This window comes from Lichenostomus cassidix, chromosome 28, assembly GCF_008360975.1.
Source record: "Lichenostomus cassidix isolate B80296 chromosome 28, HeHo_3.0, whole genome shotgun sequence".
NCBI lineage: Eukaryota > Metazoa > Chordata > Aves > Passeriformes > Meliphagidae > Lichenostomus > Lichenostomus cassidix.
Genome location: NC_139508.1, coordinates 4,378,422 through 4,402,158, shown reverse-complemented (window position 1 = coordinate 4,402,158; position 23,737 = coordinate 4,378,422). Strand labels below are relative to the sequence as shown.

At 47.3% G+C, this 23,737-nt stretch overlaps 1 protein-coding gene across 2 annotated transcripts; it reads right to left on the bottom strand.

Annotated features, from left to right (window-relative positions):
• Positions 1 to 943: 943 nt before the first annotated feature.
• On the bottom strand, positions 944 to 15,909 carry NFILZ (NFIL3 like basic leucine zipper). 2 transcript variants are annotated; one of them, XM_085040485.1, is made up of 2 exons: positions 15,757 to 15,909; positions 944 to 4,302 (listed from the first exon to the last, which is right to left on the bottom strand). In XM_085040485.1, the coding sequence occupies exon 2, from the start codon at positions 4,286 to 4,288 to the stop codon at positions 3,356 to 3,358; it is 933 nt and encodes a 310-aa protein (XP_084896611.1). In that variant the 5' UTR covers positions 4,289 to 4,302; positions 15,757 to 15,909; the 3' UTR covers positions 944 to 3,355. The 2 variants fall into 2 exon arrangements, with proteins under 2 accessions (XP_084896611.1, XP_084896610.1); XM_085040484.1 differs by having other exon boundaries at positions 944 to 4,299.
• Positions 15,910 to 23,737: the final 7,828 nt, after the last annotated feature.

Below are 23,737 nucleotides of genomic sequence, written 5' to 3'. Positions count from 1 at the left end.
ACAGCAAACAGGAAATGCTACTCATTTCTTCAGCATCCTCAGCCACCCCACAAAAATAACCTTTGGGCACCTTTAGGGTTAAATCTCTCGTGGGCTGCAGCAACAGCATTAGGAGGGACCAGGAGAGTTAGGAGGGACAGGAGAGTTAGGAGGGACAGCAGGATTAGGATTGGGAGGGAAAGCAGAATTAGGAAGGACAGCAGGTCCTGGGGCTCACCCCTTCCCTGTGAACCCCAAACCCATCCTACAGATGAAGCTGAGCTCATTCCCACCCTCTCACTGCACCCCAAAATCTTTGCAGGCACACAGAGCCAGCCCAGCCCAGACCAGCGGGAGCAAAGCTGATCCCACAGGGATTGGGAACAGCAGGAATTTCTTTCAGTGAAATCGTTTCTGTGCCACCTCCCTGCCCTGGGCTGTCCCTGGCGGCTGTGGGGGGCAGAGGGGACAGTGGGAATGGGACAGGAAATGGAACCACATGTGGTTTCTTTGAATCTCCAGAGCATCACTGCCTCGAGTTTCACACCTGAGCGGTGGCTGCAGCTCCGGTTTCCCCTCATTCGGGGGTACAGAAGAAATCCCCTCATGCCTGGGCAGCTGTGCCAGGAAGCTGAGGCTGTTCCTCTGCTCTGATCCCAGAACTGGGACAGGGCCAGTTGGGGCTGATCCTTGTGGGGTGACCCTAGAAACAATGGTGAGCTGGGAGAGAGCTCCATGCTGCACTGCTGGGGGGTCTGTGGTGGGGAATTGGGGTCCTGCTGTGGGGACAGAGGCACAGACAGGGGGAAAATGCATTTATGGACAGGGAATGGGGAAGGTGTGTGCCCACAGCTCTGCACAGCTCGCTGATGGTTCCCAGGGGATGGATTTCTCATTCTGGCTGTTCCTGAGGAGGAAAGAGGCAGATCCAGTCCCAACAGTCAAACCAAGACACTTCTGCAGCTTCTGCAAACAGATTTATTGGGCACATGTTGGTACATCCCCAGCTCAGACCCTTTGTACAGCTCCCACTCAGGACCTTCTTTCCCAAATGAATTTGAGGGATTGTTCCATCCTGTGCCAGGCACTGTGGGTTGTTCTTCAACACAGTCCTACCATTGCTGCATTCCTTTATCAGCTATAGAATGATTTCTAGAAAAACACTTCTTGGCAATTGTCCTTCTTCTCCAGAGCCTGAAATTGTCATACAATCATGGAATGGTTTGGGTTGGAAGAACATGGAAGTCCATCCATGTCTCTGCCATGGGCAGAGACATCTTCCACCATCCCAGGCTGCAACCTGGCCTTGGACACTGCCAGGATCCAGGGGCAGCCACAGCTTCTCTGGGCAACCTGTCCCAGGGCCTCCCCACCCTAATAGAGTGGAATTCCTTCCCAATATCCCATCTAACCCTGCCCTCTGGCAGTGGGAAGCCATTCCCCATTGTCCTTGGGAATTGTCTGTCCATCTTTCTTGTGGGTTCCCTGCAAGGCCCCAGTGAGGTCACCCCAGAGCTTCTCCTCTCCAGGCTGGACATTCCCAGCTCTCCCAGCCTTTGCTCCCAGCAGAGTCGCTCCATCCCTCTGATCCCCTTGGGGCCTCCTCTGGACTCTCTCCAGCAGCTCCAGGTCCTTCCTGAGCTGGGCACAGGGCTGGGGTCTCACCTGAGGGGCAGAGGGACAGACAGACAAAGGAACAGGAGCTGGAGAGGTGGAGATTCCCAGGAATCTGAGCTGGGATTTTGAGCTCCCAGTGTCAAGTCTGGTTCTCAGCAGGGATGGACAGGCTCTGCAGCTCTTCTGTTTGGGACTGAAAATGTGTGGCTGGGGCAGAACAGCTTGAAGCTGCTTTTTCACTTTGAGATCTTCTTCCATCACATGAGGCCCATGGAGTCATCAGATTGGGGTGGTTTTGTTCAACATGACCAAAAATGTTTGGGGCTGAGAGACACAGCAACATCAGAACTGCAGGAGCCTCCTGTCCTTGGGAAAAGAGGGAAGATCTGAGGAGAGGGAGTGACAGCTATACCTGGAATACATCCCTGAGGATTCTCTTTGGCTTGGAAACTGAGGAGCAGCTCCAAGGAGGCTCCAGAGCCTTGCAGAGGCTGCTCTCCCTGAGGCCTTCCCAAAGGAAAAGCAGAGAAGGCAGAAGGGACAGGGAGATGTCCCAGCAGATACAGGAACACAAACACCACGTGCAGCTTGGGCCTGTTTGATAAAGAGCTCCCAAATACACAAAGACTGGGTTTGAAAATGCCTTTTTAAAAAGAAAAGCAAAACTAAAATATTTGCATTTCAATAATAATTAAAAAAGATAGGCTTTCATAATAACTGTTGCCAAGATAAATGAAATGATCTTGTGGACCACAGCATGTGTGGTCACAGAGAAAGAGTTCAACTTCTCTGGAGATAAATTTGGATGAAATGGGAATAAAGTGGAATTGTCCTGCTCTCATTTCATGCCAGTGTAAATCCCCACAGAGTCACAACCCGTTTTCATTTTCCCCAGACAGCTGAGGAGTCTGAAACTGGTTCCATCAACACTTTCCCATGCCAGGGAATTCCACTCGAGGCACATTGGTGAGGATGAAGGTGATGATGAAGCAAAGGTCCTTACAGTGGCTGATCCCCCAGGAGCTGTGGTGTCATGTTGTGAGGGAACATCCCCGCACATGTCTCGGCCTCTTCCTGCCCCTTCACACCTCCAGTGTCACCTCACTGTCTCAGCAGGGCCACCAGGTCCTCGCAGGGTCCTCGCTGGCTGCACTTGCGCTGTAGTGACAATGATGCCTTAAGAATTTTTAGCCTCTATTTTTCATGTATCTGTAGTTTTGGTGTGTAGCTCTAGGTTGCGTATAAAGTGCTAAAAACCTCTGTTCCCAGCGTTTTAGACAAAACGATTGCTCAGTTGGAAAATCCAAGGGCATTTCGCTGCCTCAGAGCCCCAAAATATGTGAACAACAGTGAATTGGGGGGAGCAGGCTTGGGGTGGTTGACATCATCACCTGAAGGGGTAATTGGAGAATTGAGGCCCAATATGATAATAGAACTTATAAAATGTGAAGAACTTGTGACTTGTCATCCATTTTGTGTGCAGCCTCTCAAACAGGCTTTGTGTGCCCTAAATGTACCTGAAGGCCTTCAATAAATTAATCTGATTTTTATTCTCCTAACTTTGTCTAGCCTTCTGTTTTAGCAAGTCCTGTTTTAAGCATCAGTGCAGCCCCAGAAATTCCCCTGGCATTTCAACAGAGCAGGGGAAATCATATCCATCTTTGGAAAAAAAGATATTTCCCTCCCACCCCATCCTTCCAAACCCTTCAAGTCCTTGGAAAGTCTCCCTCTGGCCCCAGGGCAGCCATTCCTGTGCTCCTCAGTGGGAATCCAGCCCAACCTCCTCCAGACTGCCCAAGGTTTTGCTCTTGATCCGGAGCTTGTGCGGGAGGGCAGCAAAGCTGCGGCCCTTCAGCTGCTCCTCCGAGGGGCAGGCCAGGCTGCAGGGGGGCTCAGGAGAGGTTTTGGGCACTTGCTGCTCATCATCTTCATCCGACACCACTGTGCTGCTCTCCTTGCAGGCCTCAGCAGTGCCAGGGGATGGACACAGGAAACAGGCACTGCCCAGCCAAGGCCAGGGGAAAGGGTGTTTGTCTGGGCAGGGGTAGCTGAGGAATGGAGAGCAAACTGTGGGGCTGAAGGAGGCATCGAACCTTCTGGGGCTGAAGGAGGCATCGAATGTTTTGGGGCTGAAGGAGGCATCAAATCTTTTAGGCTGCTGGGGGCCAGGTGTGTCCATGGGAATGGGTTTGGAGTCACAGCCGAGGATGTTTGCGGCAGGGCCGAAGGTTTTGCAGGGAAAATCAGCCATTTCCAGCACCTTGGGCACGAAGCTCTTCCGGGCAGGGCAGCAGGAGTCACCAGCCAAGGGCTCCATGGCCAGCAGGGGTGAGGCTGCCCGGTGCCCCCTGAAGTAGAGCCCGAGGGGGTGGCCCTGGATGGGGCTGTGCTCTGGGCCGAGGAGGCCGAAGCGCAGCTTGAGGGAGAGCAGCTCGGCTCGCAGCACGGCGTTCTCACGGCTCAGCGCGGCCAGCTGGCTCTCCATGGCCACGTCGTTGAGGCGCCGCTTCTCCCGCGAGCGCTTGGCCGCCTCGTTGTTCTTGCGCCGCTTCTCCCAGTACGTGGTGTCCTTCTTGTGGTCCGGCATGAACTCCCGCTTCCGACGGGAATGCCCGCCCGCCTTGCCCAGGAGCAGCTGGGCTCGGCCCTGAGGTAGCACCAGCTCACTCCGAGGGGCCAGGAAGTTCTCCATGGTGGGGAATTCTGCTGGAATGAGAGCACAGAGCTGTTACCACTGATGGGGTTGGTAATTAATATTGGAATGGGGTTGTTTTCTTTCTGTTACACACAGGACAGCTTCTCCTGTTTATTCCCGTTGTTTTGGAGCCACATTTTCAAAATATCCAGGTTCTGATGTGTCAGCACATCAATCAATCAATCAATCACATCTCACCAACCTCTCTGCAAAGTCCAACCCAGGATGTCTGAAATCGTGCATGACTGAGCAGAGTTCCACCCCACACGTTTTGCCCACTCTGTGAACAGTCAGACTTTATCTGAGTAACTTCAATCTAGATAATAAGAATTAGTTGTGATCTCCCACTTATCTCAAGTTGCCTTGCAAAGGAAGTCAGAGTCATTAGGTCTGTTTGGGAGATAAGGAAGGCGCAGGGAGAGGAACTGATTTACCTCAGTCACGGACTTTGGGGAGGAGCTGAAGAAGAGTAACAAAACAACTTTGCTCTCATGGAATAGTTTGGGTTGGAAGGACCTTAAAGCTCATCCAGTGCCACCCCTGCCATGGCAGGGACACCTTCCAGTATCTCAGGCTGCTCCAAGCCCTGTCCAGCCTGGCCTTGGATACTGCCAGGGATCCAGGGGCAGCAACAGCTGCTCTGGGAATTCCATTCCAGGGCTTCCCCACCCTTGCAGGGAACAATTCCTTCCCAAAATTCCATCTAACCCTGCCTTCTGTCCATTTGAATCTCCTTCAGAAAATCCTATCCCTTTTTAAGGCATCCCAAGCACCCAACAAATGAGGCAGGAAAGATCTCTGGAGGATTTTGAGGATCAAACAACATGAGGATGGAATAAATGAGCTCTGTAACACACAGACAGAGTTATACAAATATTGCACAGCAGAAATGAGCCTGAAAATGCTGCTCAAGGCCTTTGATTCAATGTTCTACTGCTAGTAAATGAAATATTGATGGATGCACATTTAGAACCCTTCAGTACTGGCAGGTTGTCATCACCCCAGTGACCTCTGCACAACTCACAACTGCAAACCACACCAATCGCCACCTCTTCACTCTCCCAATTTACCCAGTGTGACCAGAGTTTGGTTCTGGTTGAAATCAGGACAAATCCTCTCTGCACAAACCAATGGGATTTTGTAATTAAATACATTTATTTAATGTATTTAATGCATTTTTATTAATGCATTTTTATTCATTTACCCACAAGTCCCTGAGACCCCAAATACACAAAGGGTAACTAAAGACCAAAACAAAGAATGCCCTTTAGCATGAATAATTTCAGGGTAATTCCCTCAGCTTTCGATCAAAATTACTGCTGACATCAAAGCATCAAAAGGAGAATTTCAGTGAGTGGATTTGCGGTTTCTCACGGTGTCAAGAGGCGGAAATGCAGTTTTTGCAGGGCTTAATCACTTAGCAGGAATGTTTCGGGTTGGGAGGTGACAAGAGTTGTTTTTTGAATGAGTCAGACATCAACAGGTGGCTTTTGCACTGAGTAAACTCCTTAGTCTCTCCCTGTCCTTCTCTTGCTCCCAGTGCCCCTATGGAGATCTTATGGGGAGTTTTGGGATTACTCTTCCCAATATTCACCGTTCAATCAGGCTGGGAAGCATGGGGGGTAAAAGGGACCCAAAACAGGCATTTGTGAGACAGAACCTGAGCAATAAACCTCCCTGAAAACTCCTGTTGTTGAACCTTTCTCACTTTAATCCAACTCCTCACCCTCCAGCAGCAAGTGGTTATTGATGCACAACTGAACCACAGTCATGGCCTTACCTTGGGATTGGAAGAGAGGATAAAGTGGATTAAATAAAAAATTCAATCCCTGTACTATCACAAATATCTGTATTTTATTATTCTCAATTTCCTCCATTTTTAATGTGTGACACTAAATTTTGCTACCTGTCACTAAGGCTTCCCTAAGTTGCAAAATTTGTCTAAAATCTTCAGGTTAGGAGGTGATGAGAGTTGTTTTTTGAATAAGCCAGAGATCAACAGGTCACCCTATTTATATCACAACACTCCAAGTGATGGTGCCAAGGTGAGAATTTCCTCCAGAACTCAACACTTGAGGGAAATGGAAGTGAAATCCTGGGAAGAGAGGGTGGAATCCAGGAGAAAAGGCAGGAATCAAACATTCCCAGTTCCTCGGAGGAGCAGAAAGCCTGGAAGGAGGCAGGGGAAGCTCTCATCCGAGGCAAGAATTGGCCTTTTAAGGTCAAGGGATGAAGGCTGAGCAGGGCCAGAGTGTGAATGCATCACGGTTTGGGCTGCAGAGGCTCAGCCCTACCTGTTATTTTTATCTGCAGCCACAAAGTCACACCTGAGCCCACACAGCTGTCTCAGGGCTCTGGGGGACCGCAGAGAACACAAACTGACACCAAACCTGTCCCCACGGGGGCCATGGAAACATTAATATCAGCAGGGGCTTCGGAGCCCTTGGGTCAGGGGAATTATGCAACCTTGAGTTTCTAAGGTGTTCTGTTGTTTCTGCAGCTGGGAGTATAAAACTTTTATTTTACTCAGCCTTGCCTTGGTATTATTGGCTGTGTTTTGTATTATCTGCATCCTGAACAGAAGAGAAAGCATTAAAACATTGTAAAATGACGCTGTTTGTTCGTTTGTCACCTCTTTTTTGCACTAAATCTGCTGGTTCTGCTCAGACAGAGCATCCCTAGGAAGATGTGCAGAGAGCAGAGATGTGCAGAGAGCAGCCTTTGAGCTTTACCGCCGAGCAGGCCAAAAGCAAGGCAGGGTTTTTATAGAAAATATCGTTAAATCCATGAAGATAAGCAGTGAAACCCCATCCTTATCACCTCCACAATGCCTCTGATCAGCTGGGAAGGGTTAAATGTGCACTGACCTGGTTTAATGTGTGAGGGTGAGGATGTGCTGTACCCAGGGCTCTGCTCAAAAGATCCTCATTGCTGGTAAAAACTTTGCCTCCCACCAAACGAAGGCCCTGGCAGGGCTCAGCTTCAGAGATTTCAGCCCTATCTCCCCTCCTTGCCCTTATCTCCCCCCAAGGCACAGATCAGGGGGGCTGTGAGGAGTTGGACTTTCCAACAGAGTGTGCAAAACCCTCCAGGAAAAGCTCGAGATCTCAGCGGAACTGATTCACGACAAACCACCCCGAAATCAGCTGCTCCATCTCCCTCTGCTCCGAGCCCAAGGCAAGCCCTGAGCCCTCAGAGCATTCCTTTTCTTCACTGTGAAATTAAAATAAATCTTGCAAGGGGCAGCCAGAGCGGTTTCCCCAAAGAGAAATTTTGACTTGTTATTTCTGAGGAGTAAAGGAGGTGAATTGGGATTTTCAGGGAGTGGATTTCAAAGAAGCAAAGGGAATCTTCATATAACACCACTAAAATTTGGAATTCATTGCCTCAGGATAATGGAGTCATGAAAAAATGGACAAAGATCAGACCTTGTCCAGCAGCAAGTGGTTATTGATGCACAACTGAACCACAGTCATGGCCTTGTCTTGGGATTAGAAGGGAGGATAAAGTGGATTAAATAAAAAACTCAATCCCTATGCTATTACAAATATCTGTGTTTTATTATTCTCAATTTCCTCCATTTTTAATGTGTAACTCTAAATTGTGCTGCCTCTCACTGTGGCTTCCTTAAGTTGCAAAGTTTTAAATCTTCACACCTGTTTACTCCCCCTATTTATATAGTGAATTTATATCTACAACAAACAATAAAAATTTGGTGTTTGAAGTCACATTTAGAAGCACAGCTGAGAGGAGCAGTCATCACTAAAACTACAAAAATGAAAATCCAAGCATAAATCTACACATATTTTAATTAAACAGGGCAATCAATGTAAAATAAAAGGGCACAAAGTGACTTGGCAGAGCTTCCCTGTGTTGGAGATTTCTGTTCTTTGCTTTTAAGTGAAAACGGTTGATTTTAAACAAGCAAAGGGAAGAAAACTTTCCATAAAACACATAATTCCATTGTGAAATTCACTGCCCTACAGACAATCTTTGGGTCAAACTCTCATTCCCAGTTTCCTGATCATACTTGGTTCAGCACCTGGATATATAAGAGCCAATCCACAGGAACATCACTGGAATTCATTCAACTGGGATCAGAATTTGGAATTCGGAGTTTAAACCACACAGAGTTTGAGCCAAGCAGCCCTCATTTCACACCGATATAAAGGAACTTGAGAGCTGCTTAATTTTTTTCTCCTAAATTATCTCATCCTAAACCAAATCAGAGCTCAGCTCTTTATCTCAAGCCACTCCAGCACATCACCAACAAACCCACAGGAGTTATTGAGAATTGGCTCTGATAAAATGAGATAACTCCGATATTTTTCACTGATATGAGAACTTCCACTGATCAAAGGAGGCCCAGGTGCTGATTTACATCAGAAACCTCTGAAAACTCCTCCCAGGGATGCTGTGCTGTACAAACACTGCCAGCAGCAAACAACTTTTGATTTTGCTGCTGCTCCTTCACCTGAGCAATAAGAAAAAAAAAAATGAATCCTGTGGTTTGGTGGTGTCTTGGGGTGCTCTCTAAACCTCCCAGCCTGTTGGAGATAAAAGGGCTTCACTCTAATTACTCATATTCCTGAGTATTTGACATTCACACTGCGCGGTGGTTAACAGGAGCTGTTGAGGAACAGCTATTACTCACTTCTGGTGTCTCAGTGGGAAATAACGTGGTCTGCTGATGAAAGGAGGCACTGGAGGAGCAAACAGCAGAACCCAATGACCTGTGGCAGCCTCTGCTGCAGGGATGAAAGCTTTGAACTCACACTCAGACCAAAACGAGCTCAGAAGCAGCCCTGCTGTGCCAAAGCCCCAGTTTGCTGCGTGTCTATTTTGAAAACACCGAATGCTAGCTGGCTCCGAGCACTAAATATTGCTGCAGCTCTGGTGATGGATTGCAGGGCCTTCAATTTCCAAAATTTTCACCTTCAGCTTTTCTACAATCTGGTCTCTGCTGAAGCTTCGCAGTCATTTGTTTGAAATTCAGATTCCAACAGCCCAGAAGGATTCTCTGGAGTGAATTAAAATTACTATTAATTGCTACTCCTATTACTATCACAACCATGGATGTTGAACTCCCCAAAATCACCTTTTCCTCTACAGATTCCAGGTCAGAAGGGCACAATGAACTTCCTTCTGTGCCAAAATTTTACGCTCTGAGCTATGAAATCACTGTCTCCACAGCCTAATCACACCAGGTGGTTTGTTGGAAGCTTGGCAGAATGAATTTTGTCTTTTTTGGTCTTGAGGTAGGAGAGTTCAAAGCAGGGGAACCCAGCCTGAGTTACCAAAGCAGAGCTCGGGGTGTCAGTGCTCCTTCCTCAATCCCCCACAGCCCCAGGGCTGCTCTGCTCGGGGGAAAAGCCTCAAAAGCAGCTCAGGCATTGCTCAGGTTGGAACAAGCTGACCTCTGAATTTGCCTGCAGGTCTGTGACAGACCAGAATGATGGAAATGTGCTGCAAAACACTGCAAACCCTTCAGTGCTGCTGGGCCTTTGCAAGTGGCCGAGTTTTGCATTTCTCGGGCTGCAAATGCCTCAGTGGGAGCTGCTGAATAGTCACAGAATCAGAAAATAATGACGTTTTCACAGCGTTTGCTCCATCCCAGTTGCCTCTGCACCCAAGAAATCTGACCTGTCCCAGCCTGGCTCAATACTTCATAAAAACAGCTTTTTCTTTTTCCTCTGGGAAAGGACTTTTTAAAAAATCCTTTTCCTTCCCCTGCCTAATTTCACAGTTTGGGTGGAAAGGGTTGACTCTGGGGCAGTTTAGCTGAATTCTCAATCAGAGATTTGTGTATTTCAGCTGAAAACTGAAATCAGCTCTGGAGTCCTTAGGATAGGAAGGAGCTGGAGCTGCTGGAGAGAGTCAGAGAAGGAACCAGGATGGTCAGAGGGATGGAGCAGCTCTGCTGGGAGGAAAGGCTGAGGGAATTGGGATTGTTCAGCCTGGAGAAGAGAAGCTCTGGGGTGACCAAACTGTGGCCTTGCAGTGCCTGAAGGAGCTCCAAGAAGGATGGAGAAGGAATATTTCCAAGGGTCGGAGTGACAGAACAAGGGGGAATGGCTTCAAACTGCCCAAGGGCAGGGTTAGATGGGATATTGGGAAGGAATTGTTCCTTGTGAGGGTGTGCAGGCCCTGGCACAGGTTGCCCAGAGAAGCTGTGGCTGCCCCTGGATCCCTGGCAGTGTCCAAGGCCAGGCTGGACAGGGCTTGGAGCAACCTGGGAGTGAGATGAGCTTTAAGGTCCCTTTCAACCCAAACCATTCTATGATTCTACGATTCTACAAAAATTCAAAACAATTTAGATCTTGATATTTTCATATAATTTCTACTTTTTTTTTTTAAACATCCTCTCCTTGGAAAGCCAATTAAGTCAGAAAAACAACCTGAACACTCCAGAGCATTTTACAAACATCTTTAGTTGTTCCTTCAGTTTCAGCATCTCTTTCTCAGACCCTGCTCCAGGAACATAGAACATGAATAACCAAATTATTCTCCTTCCCCTGGCCAATCCCTCGAGATACCTGAGCTCTTTCATTCACATCAAAGGACGCTGAGAGAGGCTGGAATTCCCCTGAGCTGATCAACGCCAACAAACGCAGTGTGGCCAAGAGCTCCTGACGCTGCTCCTCACTGACATCACACTCAGGGACAGTCACAGTGCTCAGGGGTGGCACTGCATGATCTTTAATGTCCCTTCCAACCCAAACCACGCTGAGATTCTGTGATTTTATGATCATTTTCCAGCGGGAACACTCCCAACCTTGAGTTCTTTCGCAGAAATCCAGTCATAGGACATGAAGTTCTCCAAAAACATCCCTTTTTTCCTTTTTGAATGACTCAAATCATCGCCACCAGCCCATCCTGGAGGCTTCCAGGCCTCACAGGTTCCAGGAGCAGCCCATATCAGATCTGTGCCATTTATAATGTCATTGATAATTTATAATATAATGATAATATCATTTGTAATCTTATTGCTAATACCATTTCTAATAAAGGAAAGAACACACAAAGCCCCTGAGCCGCTCAGCAGCGCCGAGGGCAGGGATGAACCTGGCAATTCCTGGGGATGTTTCCTGCGCCCACTCTGGGGCTGCAGGCAGGAACCTGCAGAGTGTGGCTGCATTTACCTTGGTGGCACTGCAGGAAAGCTTGTCCAGCCCCTGGATCTTGGCTCAGATGATAGAAGGAGAAGGGAAGGAGGCCAGGAGCTGCAGAGACCCTTGGAGGAGCCGCTGGATGCCCACGAGCGACGCAACAAGTGCAGCCTTGGCTTCCGCCCTCCTCCCCTCTCTGCCTACCCAGAGGGATGGAAAATTCCATCTGCTTCATACTGAATGTGACCAAAAGTGCTGTCACAATAGGGTTTTTTTAAAAAGGGGAGATCGATGGGCAGAGATAAAGCTCATCATTATCTGAAGGTTACCCCACAGGTGACGGCGATGCCTCCGCGGGAGGAAGAAGTGAGAGGCGGCCGCGAGCCTCAGGTAAGTCCCTTCCTCCCCACAGGACGTCATTGCAGCTCTGAGATCCAGCAGGCCTCAGCTTAGCTTTAAAATCAGGCAGAGCCTGAGAGGTTTTTCAGGGACAAGGCCAGAAATGCTGGCTCAAGCGAGAGCTCCCGTTGGTGTTTACGAGACAGAGGTTTCTGTCTTGGGATTCCCAAGAACTCCAATTCAGAAGTCAAGACCCACCAGGAAATAACTGAACGTATTTCTGCCCCTTTGGAGGTGCAGCCATCAGTGGTCAGAAGGTCTTGAGGGCACATGAAATCCCTGTTTTAAAAACAGAGTGGAACTCTGTCATTTTGGTCATTTTTTTATCATTTTCTAAATGACAAAACCCCTGGCTCTGCAAGAGCTGCAAAGGCGCCACTGTCACCAAGTCTGTGACAACAATTCTAGAGGAAAAGCAGAACAAATCCTTAGAAAAACAAGGACTTCCCTTCATTTTCCAAATCCATCCTTCAGCAAACACCCCTCAGGAAAGAGCTTTCTCCTGTATTTGATATTCCCAATTCCTTCCTTCATCTTTTCACAGATCTGTTTCACAACACCCACCCCAAAGTATTTTGTAGGGCCAGTGAAACTTCCAGGATCCCCATTCTCCTGCTCCTTGTCTGGTTCCTCACAGCAGCAACTGCAAATCATTCCTGATTTACCCAACTGAACCAGGCCCTGACCTTACCCCTGAGCCCCAGAGACACACAGGCAGTGGATCCCATGGGATTTTGCAAACCCAGCCAGACTCCAGCCCGAAGAAATTATTTAGCTTTAAGCAGACAAACTTAAAGCAAGTCCAGCTCTCCCAGTCTTTTCCTGGGCCTAATTCAGCACAAACTCTTCCAGAACCCAGGGCTGGAGTCTCCCATTTACAACAGTTTTTGCAGGATCTAAATAAAACTCCCCTCACTGCTCCAGACCGTTCCCACTGAGATGTGCAGAATATTCCACAGGCTAGGAGCAGAGCAGATCAAGGAGCACAAATACCTGCACGTGGCACCTTTGTCATTGTCACCTTATGGTTACAAACTGTCCTTGGATCCCCAAGGCCAGGTTGGACAGGGCTTGGAGCAGCCTGGGATGGTGGAAGGTGTCCCTGCCATGGCTGGGGTGACACTGCATGATCTTTAAGGTCCTTCCAACCCAAACCACTCTGAGATTCTGTGATTTTATGATAATTTTCCAGCAGGAACACTCCCAACCTTGGGTTCTTTCACAGAAATCCAGTCATAGGACCTGAAGTTCTCCAAAAACATCCTTTTTTTCCTTTTTAAAGGACCCAAATCATCACCACCAGCCCATGCTGAACGTTTCCATGCCTCCTCTGCTCAAACTCACGTGCCCAAGGCACTCCCAGCCCAGCCTGATTACATCTCTCACTCATTAATTGCTAATACCAAGATTTTCTCTCTGAGGTTTCCCTTTCACTCTGCCATCACAGGAAATCAATGAAACATCTGAAGATTTTTCAGGCACGGTCGGTGCTGCTGAGTTTCTGTAACACACAGAGCTGCTGGCAGCCCACAGGAGCTGAAACTGCTCGTTTCAACCCCAAATCTTGGCTCTCTGTGCCCAAGGCAGCAGGGTGCTTATCAGGGCTTTATCAGCCTCAAAATGCTGGGTAAGTTCAGTGAAGATTAGTAAATTAAACTCGAAATTAGGAGTTGGGGTTTGGCTGAAACTGCGCTCGAGGCAAATCTGGAGCTTCTCCACTGAAGCTCCTTCCAGGTTTGTGCCCAAACAGCAGAAATCAGCAGCCAGACCATGACAGAAAACAGCAAAACCCAGTGAATTCTGTCTTCCATCCCTGATTATCCCAATCTTTGCAATATTCCAATTATTGCAATATGAACAACCACAGGAAACATTCACAAGGCACAGGCAGGAGGAGTTTGTTGACTCCACAAGAAAATAAAGATACTTTTCCTTCTCAAGACACAAAGCCAAATTCTGCTCTTAACTGCACCTTACCTGACTTTCTATTATTAATTACACCCCACCTGCCTTTCCGCTATTAATGACACCTTACCTGACTTTCTGCTATTAATTAATCTGAATTATTGCACAGTTTTGGAAAAGGAGGGAGCTGTGGCCTGACACCGATTTTCACAGACCCAGAGCAGGTTATTTACTAAAAAAATTTCACCCACCGCATCTTTTAGGTCCAAGGGACCCCCAGGAGATGGGATGAGTCCCCAGTTCCCAAAAAATCAAAATTCAGGGGACATTCCACCTGGATTAATTAATTAACCTGAATTGATTAATTAATTACAGTGAGAAAGGCTGAACAGCAGAACTGGGCTGTGTTCTGGAGATTTCTGGTTAAGGAAAAATCAGAGCAGAAACCCCAAAAGCAAGGCTGAGGCTTGGGGTCATTGCTTCTGAGATGCTTTACAACTGCTCAGGAAAAAAAATCCTGGAGTTTAATAAAATTTTCCCCAAATCTGCAGTTTTTCTGGAAGCCTGTGTGAGCTAAAGGTGCCTCATTATGTAGGAGTCTAAGCTTTTATAAAGAAAAATGTGGGACCTTAAAAACAAGATGGGCAGAAAACAAGCCCAACAAGCCAACCCTGCAAACAAAACAAAACAAAACAAAACCAAAAGTTCTTCACGTTTGATTTTCTAACTCAACATCATTTGAATTTAACTTTTAAAGGCAAACTGCAGAGGAATTCAAGTTGGGATTGGAATATTTTCTTAAAATAATTGATGGTTTAGAGTCTCTTTATAAGAGAACTGAAGCTCTGGGGCACTTTAAAGATGCCTGAATTTTAAAGGTGGTGTTTTTAAAGTGAAACCTGGTAAATTTGGCAACCAGAAGTGTCAGAAATTGGTGAAATTAATATTTTCTTCCCCCTAGCTGCAGGTTCTTCCACTCAGGCTGGCATGGAAGTGACTCTACAATTAATTATTGCAATAATTATTATGAGCAGAGTTCTAATACGGGATAATTGGCACACAGGACACTTAGGAGCTTATTTCCCTTTTCCCAACAAATCTTTGACTTTCCCTAAAAAATTTTGCCACTCAGAAGACACAGAACAGCAAAACTCAAATTTAGAGTGCCAAAAAAATTCGTATTTAATTTTTTTTAAAGTATTTTATTCTCTCTGCTACAACCAAGAGCTTTTGTCACCTGTGGAACTGGAGGTTCCAACCGGTGGGTTGATGCCTAGCAATGACTTTTTTCGACCAAATAAATGTCATTTTCACAGGCTTTTTATCAACAGAATAATTATTTACTCTCAAATTTTCCTGAATACAAAGCAACACTGGCTGCTAAAACCAGCACAGTGGAAAACTGAGGCAGCAAAAATGTCCAACCTCAGCAACGAGGGAAATAAAGAGGAATAATACAACAAAACCCACAAATATAAACCTTCAGATCCCTCCGTGTAAGGATGGGAGAAGGAATTAGGGAGGAAGATACTGGCAAAACAGCGAATATTTGTGCTTTTTCAGGTGTCAGTGGGAAGGAAGAGTGCTGGGTTTAGAGACAGAGAAATTCAGGGGCAGCTGGGGGAAGCACGGAGGGCAAAGAGATGATAAACAGAGGTGGGAGAGAGGGAAAAGGAAGAGGGAAAAGGAAAAAAAGTAAAAGAGAAAAAAATAAGAAAAAGAAAGAAGGAAGAAGGAAGGAAAAGGAGAGAAAGAGAGAGAGAAAGAGAGAGAGAAAGAAAGAAAAGAAGAAAAGAAGAAAAAAAATTTTAAAAAAATTTAAAATATGAAATTAAAAAGAAGGGGTGGGGATAGAAAACGATTTAAAAGGAAAGAAGAAGATAAATAGGGGCGAAAAAAGGAAAAAATTGAAAAGGCAGCAGTTTTCCTGCCCCGCGCCAGCCCCGTCCCAGGAGAGCCCAGCAGTGGTTTTCTGCTTTGCCCCCTTTGCCCGCAACACCTGGCAAAGCCCCAATTCCATGGATTCCCCAGCACCACCTGGGCAGGACTTACCTCGAGTTTGGGACAGCAGCCCTGCGATCCCCCAGCTCCTGCAGGAGCCCCCCGGGCAGGGCGACGGAGGACCGCGTCCCCAAGTGTCCCCAGGTGTCCCCAAGTGTCCCTCACCTCCCGCCCCTGGGACAGCCCTGCGCCCCCGGACATGGCCTTGGCTCCTTTTTAGGCTTTTTTTTTTGTTGTTGTTTGTTTCTCTTTTTCACTTTTTTTTTTTTTTCTCTGCACTCGCAGCCCCGGGGAAGCTGCAGCGATGTCGCGATTACGTAAGAGGCGGTGACATGCGGTGACACGGGGGGGCAGGTGGCTCCTGCAGCGGCAGCTCTGCTCTCGAGCTCGCCGGCAACATCTGCAGCCCAGAGGCGGCGAGGGGGAGGATTTGGGGCTGAATTTGAGCTTCAAAGGGCTGGCGAAGGTGTGGAGTCACCCAGGAGAGAGCGAGGAGTCTCAGCGAGGTGACAGCGGCACCTGAGGGGTGGCACGGGACTCCCTTGGGGTGGGACATGGGGAGGAAGAGGAGGAGGGCTGGATGGATGCAGCCATAAAAACATAATAAATCCCAACTGAAATCTCAGCTGAAATCTCAATTGAAATCCCAATTTAAATCTCAATTTTAATCTCCGTTTCAATCTCATGTTAGACAAGGTTGGCAGCACAGAGTGGCACAAACAAACAGGGATGTTCAGGGCTGATGTTCCCAGATGTTCCATTGTGGACAAATCAAAGCAAAGCCTGGGCTAACTGCAGCCCCACTGAATGAAGTGATTCCAATCAAGTTTGAGGCACAGGCTGGATCTGCTTCTGGTCCTGAGCAGCTGTGGCTGCCCCTGGATCCCTCAAATGACCAAAGCCAGGCTGGACAGGGTTTGGAGCAACCTTGGAATGAGATGAACTTTAAGGTCCCTACCAACCCAAATAATTCCATGATTCTGTGATTCTACAAAAACTCAAAACAATTTAGATCTCAGTATTTTCATGTAATTTCTGGGTGTTTTTTTTTTTTAAACAACGTCCCTTTGGAAAGCCAATTAAGTCAGAAAAACAACCTGGGCTAGTGGAAGGTATCCAGGGGTGGCACAGGATGGGATTTAAGGCCTCTTCCAGCCCAAACCATTCCATGATTCCATGATCAGTCAGATGAGGCTGATCATTATTTGATGGCAGATTGTTCCTTGCTGCACCAGCATCTCCTTTGTGCTTTTCCATCCTGCTGGAATGCAGGGCTGGAAGGGTTACCAGAGGTGTCAGACCTGTGGGTTTGAACCATCCCAGTTGCAGGGGGAGGTTTTATTCACAGAAACCATGGAATGGTTTGGGTTTGGAGGAGCCTTGAGGATAATCCAGTGCCACCTCTGCCATGGCAGGGACACCTTGAGACACCTTCCACTATCCCAGGCTGCTCCAAGCCCTGTCCAGCCTGGCCTTGGACACTGCCAGGGATCCAGGGGCAGCACAGCTTCTCTGGGAATTCTATTCCAGGGCCTCCCCACCCTCACAGCCAACAATTCCTTCCCAATATCAGATCCAAATCTCTCCAGAGATTCCAGTTTCATTCACAGCAGTGGGTGTCAGCAGATTCGATTCTATTCTAATTCTATTCTATCCTATCCTATCCTATCCTATCCTATCCTATCCTATCCCATCCCATTCCATCCCATTCCACTCCACTCCAATTATTTTTCACTGGTTCTGGTAGGATGAGTGTGAGCAAGGCAGAGAGAGAATCTTCCTTCCCAGGGAATCAGGCCTGGGCTGTAGAGGTCACTCTTCTCTCTTATTGCTCCCAAAAGTGGGAATCAGGAGACTTCTGATGGAGCTTTAGACATCTCCTCCTGAAGGGATTCTCTATATGGAAAGATCCTGTAAGGTTCCCTTTCTAGTGAATGGAGAAAAAGAGACTTTTGTAAGGTTCTGATCTACTTTAGATTTTTGTTTTGAGAAGAAAAAACACATCCTTTCATCTTTTTATTGGTAATTTGATATTATATACAATATTATTTATTATTTTATTATGATATAATGTCATATAAAATACAATTTTATAGAATAGAATAGAGTAGAATGCTATCATGTGATTTTTTTTTTGTCTGGCAAGATAGAAATTTTCCTTCACAAAATGCCAGTTTTGCCAGCAATCATTTTTATCTGTGAAGGAATGAGATTCTGACATAAAGAACCTTGCTGGCTCCAGAAGTTGGAGATGAAATATAGCATTTATAATGGATTGTTCTGAAAAGAGGAATAAAAAGCAGTTTTAAGGAAATACAGTGATTTTAAGGAAGTGCAGGGAACAGGGATGAGCCCATCACATCCAGCTGTAAAAAGAGATTTCCTGCATTTCAGATTTTCAGGGATCAGGTCATTTCATCCCTGGGCAGTCTGTCATGAAAAGATCCCTGTGAAATGCTTTGTTCAAACCAGGTTTTCCACAGAAATGTGAATTTTCACCAAGGAGAATTTTCCACAGCAACCATGAAGTTTCAATTCAAACTGAATTTCATAACAGCAGTTTGGGAGCCACCCTCAGTTGTTCTCCCTCTCCCCAGTGGTTTCCAGCTTGGACAATCAAAACTTTGCAGCCAAAAATCCCCCAAATACTCTTTACTTTCCAGCCATGTTGTTTGAAGAAACCCTCCGAAGGCTGCAAAGAAAAATTCTCCAAAACCAAAAGCCTTTTTCTGTTTTCTGCTGGCAAAATCATCGCCAGGAGCTGAGGATTCACAGCAGCCTCACAAAGTTGTGATCCTTGAGGGTAAAACAGGTTGGATGTGGAAGGAAATGAGACTCATCTCAGGGGAATGGCCAGAGAAGCAAAAATCCCTAAATCAGTGAAAAAATCTGGGAATTTGTGATTAGGGAAAGCTTTAATAAAAAAAAAACTAAATTTTTTAAAAAATCATTGCCAGGAGCTGAGGATTCACAACCAGCTCCACAAAGTCGTGGCACCACCAGGCTTTTCTCTGCAGGAACATCTCCCACCCCCCTAAAAAGAGGATTTTTAGAGCTCCAGCCATGTGCTCCTGTTCTGTTTCACCTCCTAACTCAAGGCAGGGCTGAGGACACTCTGTTTTTGGGGTCAGGTCTCACCTTTCCTGCTGACATTTTGCCTCTGAACCTCATCTTCAAACCTTCAGCTCCCCCAGTGCCTGCAGGAGCCACCACAGCCTTCCTCCCTCTGGGCTTCTGCACCCCCTTGCCCTGAACCCCCCGAAAATCACAGCTCTGCCACCACCTCAAGTCCAGCTCAGCGTGGCTGCATCATTTTGATCTTTATTATAACATTTCTCTCAGTTCAGAAGGATTTTTTTGTGTGTTGGGAGGGAGTAGGAAGCACCACAACAGCATTTTTAGGGCAGAGCTGCCCTCAGAGCTCAAAAGAATAGGCCTGTCTGCAGCTCCTCAGCCCCTCCTGCCAATTCCTGCAGGGCTTTCAGGACATTTCATCCCAAATGGAGCAAAACCCATCCTGAAGGAGAAAGCTCTGGAAGTTGCTGCTGTGGGAGAAAAGGAAACTCAGCCACAGCTGGAGAGGGACCTTCAATGTTCACACAGCTGGAGAAGGTTTGGGATTGGGATGTGGATTTGGGATGACCCAGCACTGAGCTGGGCTCTCACTCCTCTGCTCCTGGAGGGGTTTGCAGTTGGGATGGATTTGCTGTCCTGCACAGTCCCAGGATTTTGGCAGGACTCACCCCTGGGGAACTGTGGCCTGAAGGGCTGGAAAGCTCCCTGCTCCCTCCTGTCACGGCTGAGCCATTGTGTGAGGGTTGGCAGCAGCTCCTGGCATTGAACCACTGGGACATCTGCGGTGTCACCTCAGGGCTGGGCTGGGCTGGGTCAGCACTTTACTCCTTGGTTACTCACTGGAGGAGGATTCCATTCCACCCTGGGGAGGCAATGGGGCAGCACAAGATGCATGTGGCTGCCAAGCAGCACTTTGGGAGCAGAGGGATTTTCACTGGGTTCTTCCCACCCACAGCACTCCCAAAGAGTCCCCTTGGCCAGGGGGGATGGGGTGGATTTGGGGAGACAGGAATGCTGCAGGAAGGACACAAACACTGTGAGGGTGGGGAGACCCTGGGGTGGACTTCCCTGAGCACCTGGGAGTGACAGGACAGGGGGAATGGCTTTGAACTAAAAGAGGGGAGATTTAGATGGGATATTGGAAAGGAATTCCTCCCTGTGATGGTGGGAAGGCCCTAGAATGGATTTCCCAGAGCAGCTGTGGCTGCCCCTGGATCCCTGGCAGTGTCCAAGGCCAGGCTGGACAAGGCTTGGAGCAGCCTGGGATAGTGGAAGGTGTCTCTGCCATGGCAGGGGTGGAGTAGGATGAACTTTAAGGTCCTTCCCACCCAAACCATTCCAGGATTCCATAATAACACCTTGTGTCAGAGCAGTGCCAGCAGAGGCCCAGGACACACAGCCCTGGGGGGCTTTGGACACACTAAACCTTTCCTGGACACACCAGGACACACCTGACAACTCCCAGGTGCCCCAGGGATGTTATACCCCAGTTTGAAGGCTCCAACCCAAAATCCCAGAAGGGAAATTGAGGATTAAATCTGCCCTAACTCACATTGTCCCTTGGAAAATGTTCAAAGGGAACACTGACATCCTCCTTCCACTGACTTGCTGGGAAGAATGACCTCCACAAATTCCCATCACTTCATTCCCTCTTCAATTTAACTCTGCCTATGAATCTGATTTTCCCTTACTTTGGTTTTCCTGGGACTTTCTGGAGGCATCTTGATCCATCTTTGTCTCAGGGACAGAAGCACAACTGTGTTAGGAGTGTGAGTTCCCATTTCCATCCTCTCCAGCTGGATTTCTCCATCCTCTCCTGGGCTCTGATCCCTGAGGGCAAAACAGCTTGGATGTGGAAGGAAATGAGACCCATTTCAGGGGAATGGCCAGAGAAGCAAGGTCAAACATCCCTAAATCAGTGAAAAAAACAGGAATTCTTGATTAGGGGAAACTTTAATCAAATCCTTGATTTAGAAAAGTGAATTAAGAAAACCCAGGGAAAAGATTTTGGTTCATGTCTGAAGTTAAAATAGCAGACATAACAGAGATTAGATTAAGTGAAAATGAAATTTAATTTCCCCTTTAAAACATGATTCCTGTAGTTTACACTTGGAATATCCTCTGAAATATTCCCTGTGCCAAGCCTCCACTGCCCTTTGCTCAATTCCCTGCTGTCTGTGAGTAGATTTTTATATTCTCCCCCCAAAATCCCTCCTTTTGTCCCACTTTCAGTATCTCAGCCCATGTCATTATTTCTGCTCTCACTCTCAGCTTCTCTGCCTCTTCCCCACCTCTGCTGTGTCTTTGCAGCTCCTCCCAGTGTCGGCTCACTTGGGATTTTCTCTGTGCCAGAACAGCTCTGGGGTGTTAAACAGGCTGCCCTAAATAGCAGCTCTCAGCCTCCTGCACAGTATTTTTTCCTCTTTGCTGCTTCACATTAGGGAAAATGGGTGCTGAATTTGAGGATCTGCTGGTAGGATTTGGTATCTGCCTCCCTGTGGCTGTTTTTAACCCCTTTGTGGTCCATCAAACACTTTTTCCATCCCTTTTTTCTCTTCTTTGTTGAAGCAAAAACACATAAAAGAAACTACTTTTCCCTTTTCCACTGGTTGGAGGAGATGTTTTATCTTTTATTCATCACGGCAAGTATTTTTTTTCCAATCAGTATTTTTATTTTGCTTTTTAAAACGGATTAATATCTACCAGTAATTTTTTTTTTATTTAAACAGCTGGAGCAAGACAGTAGATTTTGGGTTTCTCTTATTTCTGTGATTCCCTTATTTTTGTGATTCCTTTATTTTTGTCATTCCCTTATTTTCGTGATTCCCTTATTTCTCTGATTCCCTTATTTTCATGATTCTCTTATTTTTGTCATTCCCTTCTATTTTTACCACAGCCACCTTCATTTCCTTCCTGAAGGTGTGTCTGAAGGTGCTGCTTAAAAGAAAATAAAACTGATTTTACATGAGATTTGCTGCAGTAGAACAACATGGGTTAAAACCTGCAAATTTAGTGAATATTTATTTTACATTGGGGCATTGCTGCGCAACAATGAGGCCAATTCCCAAATGATTATGGGAATTGGATTATGGGAAAGTATGTATTTCTGGAATCACAGCTCTGGGAGCAAGAAAGGGAGAGGGATAAATCAGAGGCAGGGATGGATCTCCACACAAAATCATGGAATTAAGGTTGGAAAAACCCTTTGAGATCATCAAGTCCAGCCATCAGCCCAACACCACCATGGCCACCACTGATCTGTGTCTCCAGGTGCCACATTCATGGGATTTTTGTGCACTTCCAGGGATGGTGACTCCACCACTGCTCTGGGCAGCTCCTTCCAATGCCTGACCACCCTTTCCATGAAGAAATTCCACCTAATATCCAATCTAAGCCTCCCCTGGAGCAGCTTGAGGCCATTTCCTCTCCTACTGTCCTTTGTTCCCTGGGAGAAGATCAGAAGATATCAACCCCCACCTCAGCTCCTTCTCCACACCTGAATGGGATTTTTTATTCATTTCAGGCTGTTGACTGATTGTCATTCCAGCCTAATTCCCAAAATTCCCTCTCACATGGCCAAAATCCTGCCCAGGATGATGTGACACCTGGATTTTGTAGATGTGGGGAAGGAGCTGCTCCACCACATCCCCATTTCTGTCACCAAAGGATGTGGCAGCTGCCAGGACTGTGCCCTACACCCACTCCCCAACCCCAGGAATAAATGACTTGCTCTGGATGGGAATTTTCCAACAGAAGAGTTGAGTTTTCCACCTGAAAACGCTGATGAGGCCCCACCAAAGGGTTCCGGGGGAAGGTTTTTATTCCGTCAGAACTTTCAGTGGAAATAAAGCAAAAGCTTGGCCAGGCACTCAGCTGGGCCCTCAAACCTGCCAGCTCAGCCCCCTGCCCACACAGCATTGCCCAGCTCAGGGATGAGCCAGGAGAGCAAACAGAAGCAATTCCTTTAGCAACGACTTCACAGATCAATTTAATTAATTAATTTAATAGCAAAATGTATTTACTGAAGGAGTTCTTTGCCTGTTGACACCCAATTATTTCTCTGCTTTGTGTGAGGATCCTTCACTGTGTCACAGAGGGCAAGGCAAGGCTGGAGGTCACAGGAGGGACAGTTGGAGGTGACAGGAGAGACAGTTGGAGGTGACAGGAAAGAGAGCCCAGAAGTGCAGAGAGAAGGAGGATGGGACCCAAGGGGACCTCAGATCAAGAGCCACATTCCTGGGTACTCACAAATCCTCCAGGTTAGACCAAAAGTGCCACCTCAGCAGAGCAGAGGCCTTGAAGAGGCTGTGGGGACACCAGGCACTGTCCCCATGGCACATCTCACACATGGGGACACCAGCACTGTCCCCTGGGCACATCTCCCACATGGGGACACCAGGCACTGTCCCCTGGGCATATCTCCCAGTGGCCAAAGCTCAGCAGTGATGGCCACAAGAACCAGCCCAGAGGATCTGAAACCACTGCCACTGCCTGTGCTGGTTGGTGGCAGTTAGGGACAAAAAAGGCCTCTCTTTGTGCCACGGGTGTCATTGATGCTCTCTGCCCCTCCTGGCTCACTGCAGGACCTGCCAGCAGTGTCCCAGGGCCTGTCCCCACCCCACAGGTGCTCCTGTCCCCTCATGGGATTGCTGGAAGTTGGAAGAGATGAGGGAGGATGGATTTCCTACTCTCCAATGGTGTCACCAGCCTGGAAGGAATCCATAAGGATCAGCAAGTCCAGGACCAGCAGCTCTCTTATTTTCCAAGGTTTCTGTTGTTGACCAGAAAAAAAAAATCCACCTGAAGGATTTCTGAAGGATATTTTCCAAGTTATTCCAGGCTATTTTCCCTTCTCCCACTGGGCTGGCCCATCCCTGACTGGCAGGGAAATGTCTGCCAACCATGAAGGCCCAGAATGCTTTGGGCCTGCCAAAAATACACCTCAGAATCTCACATT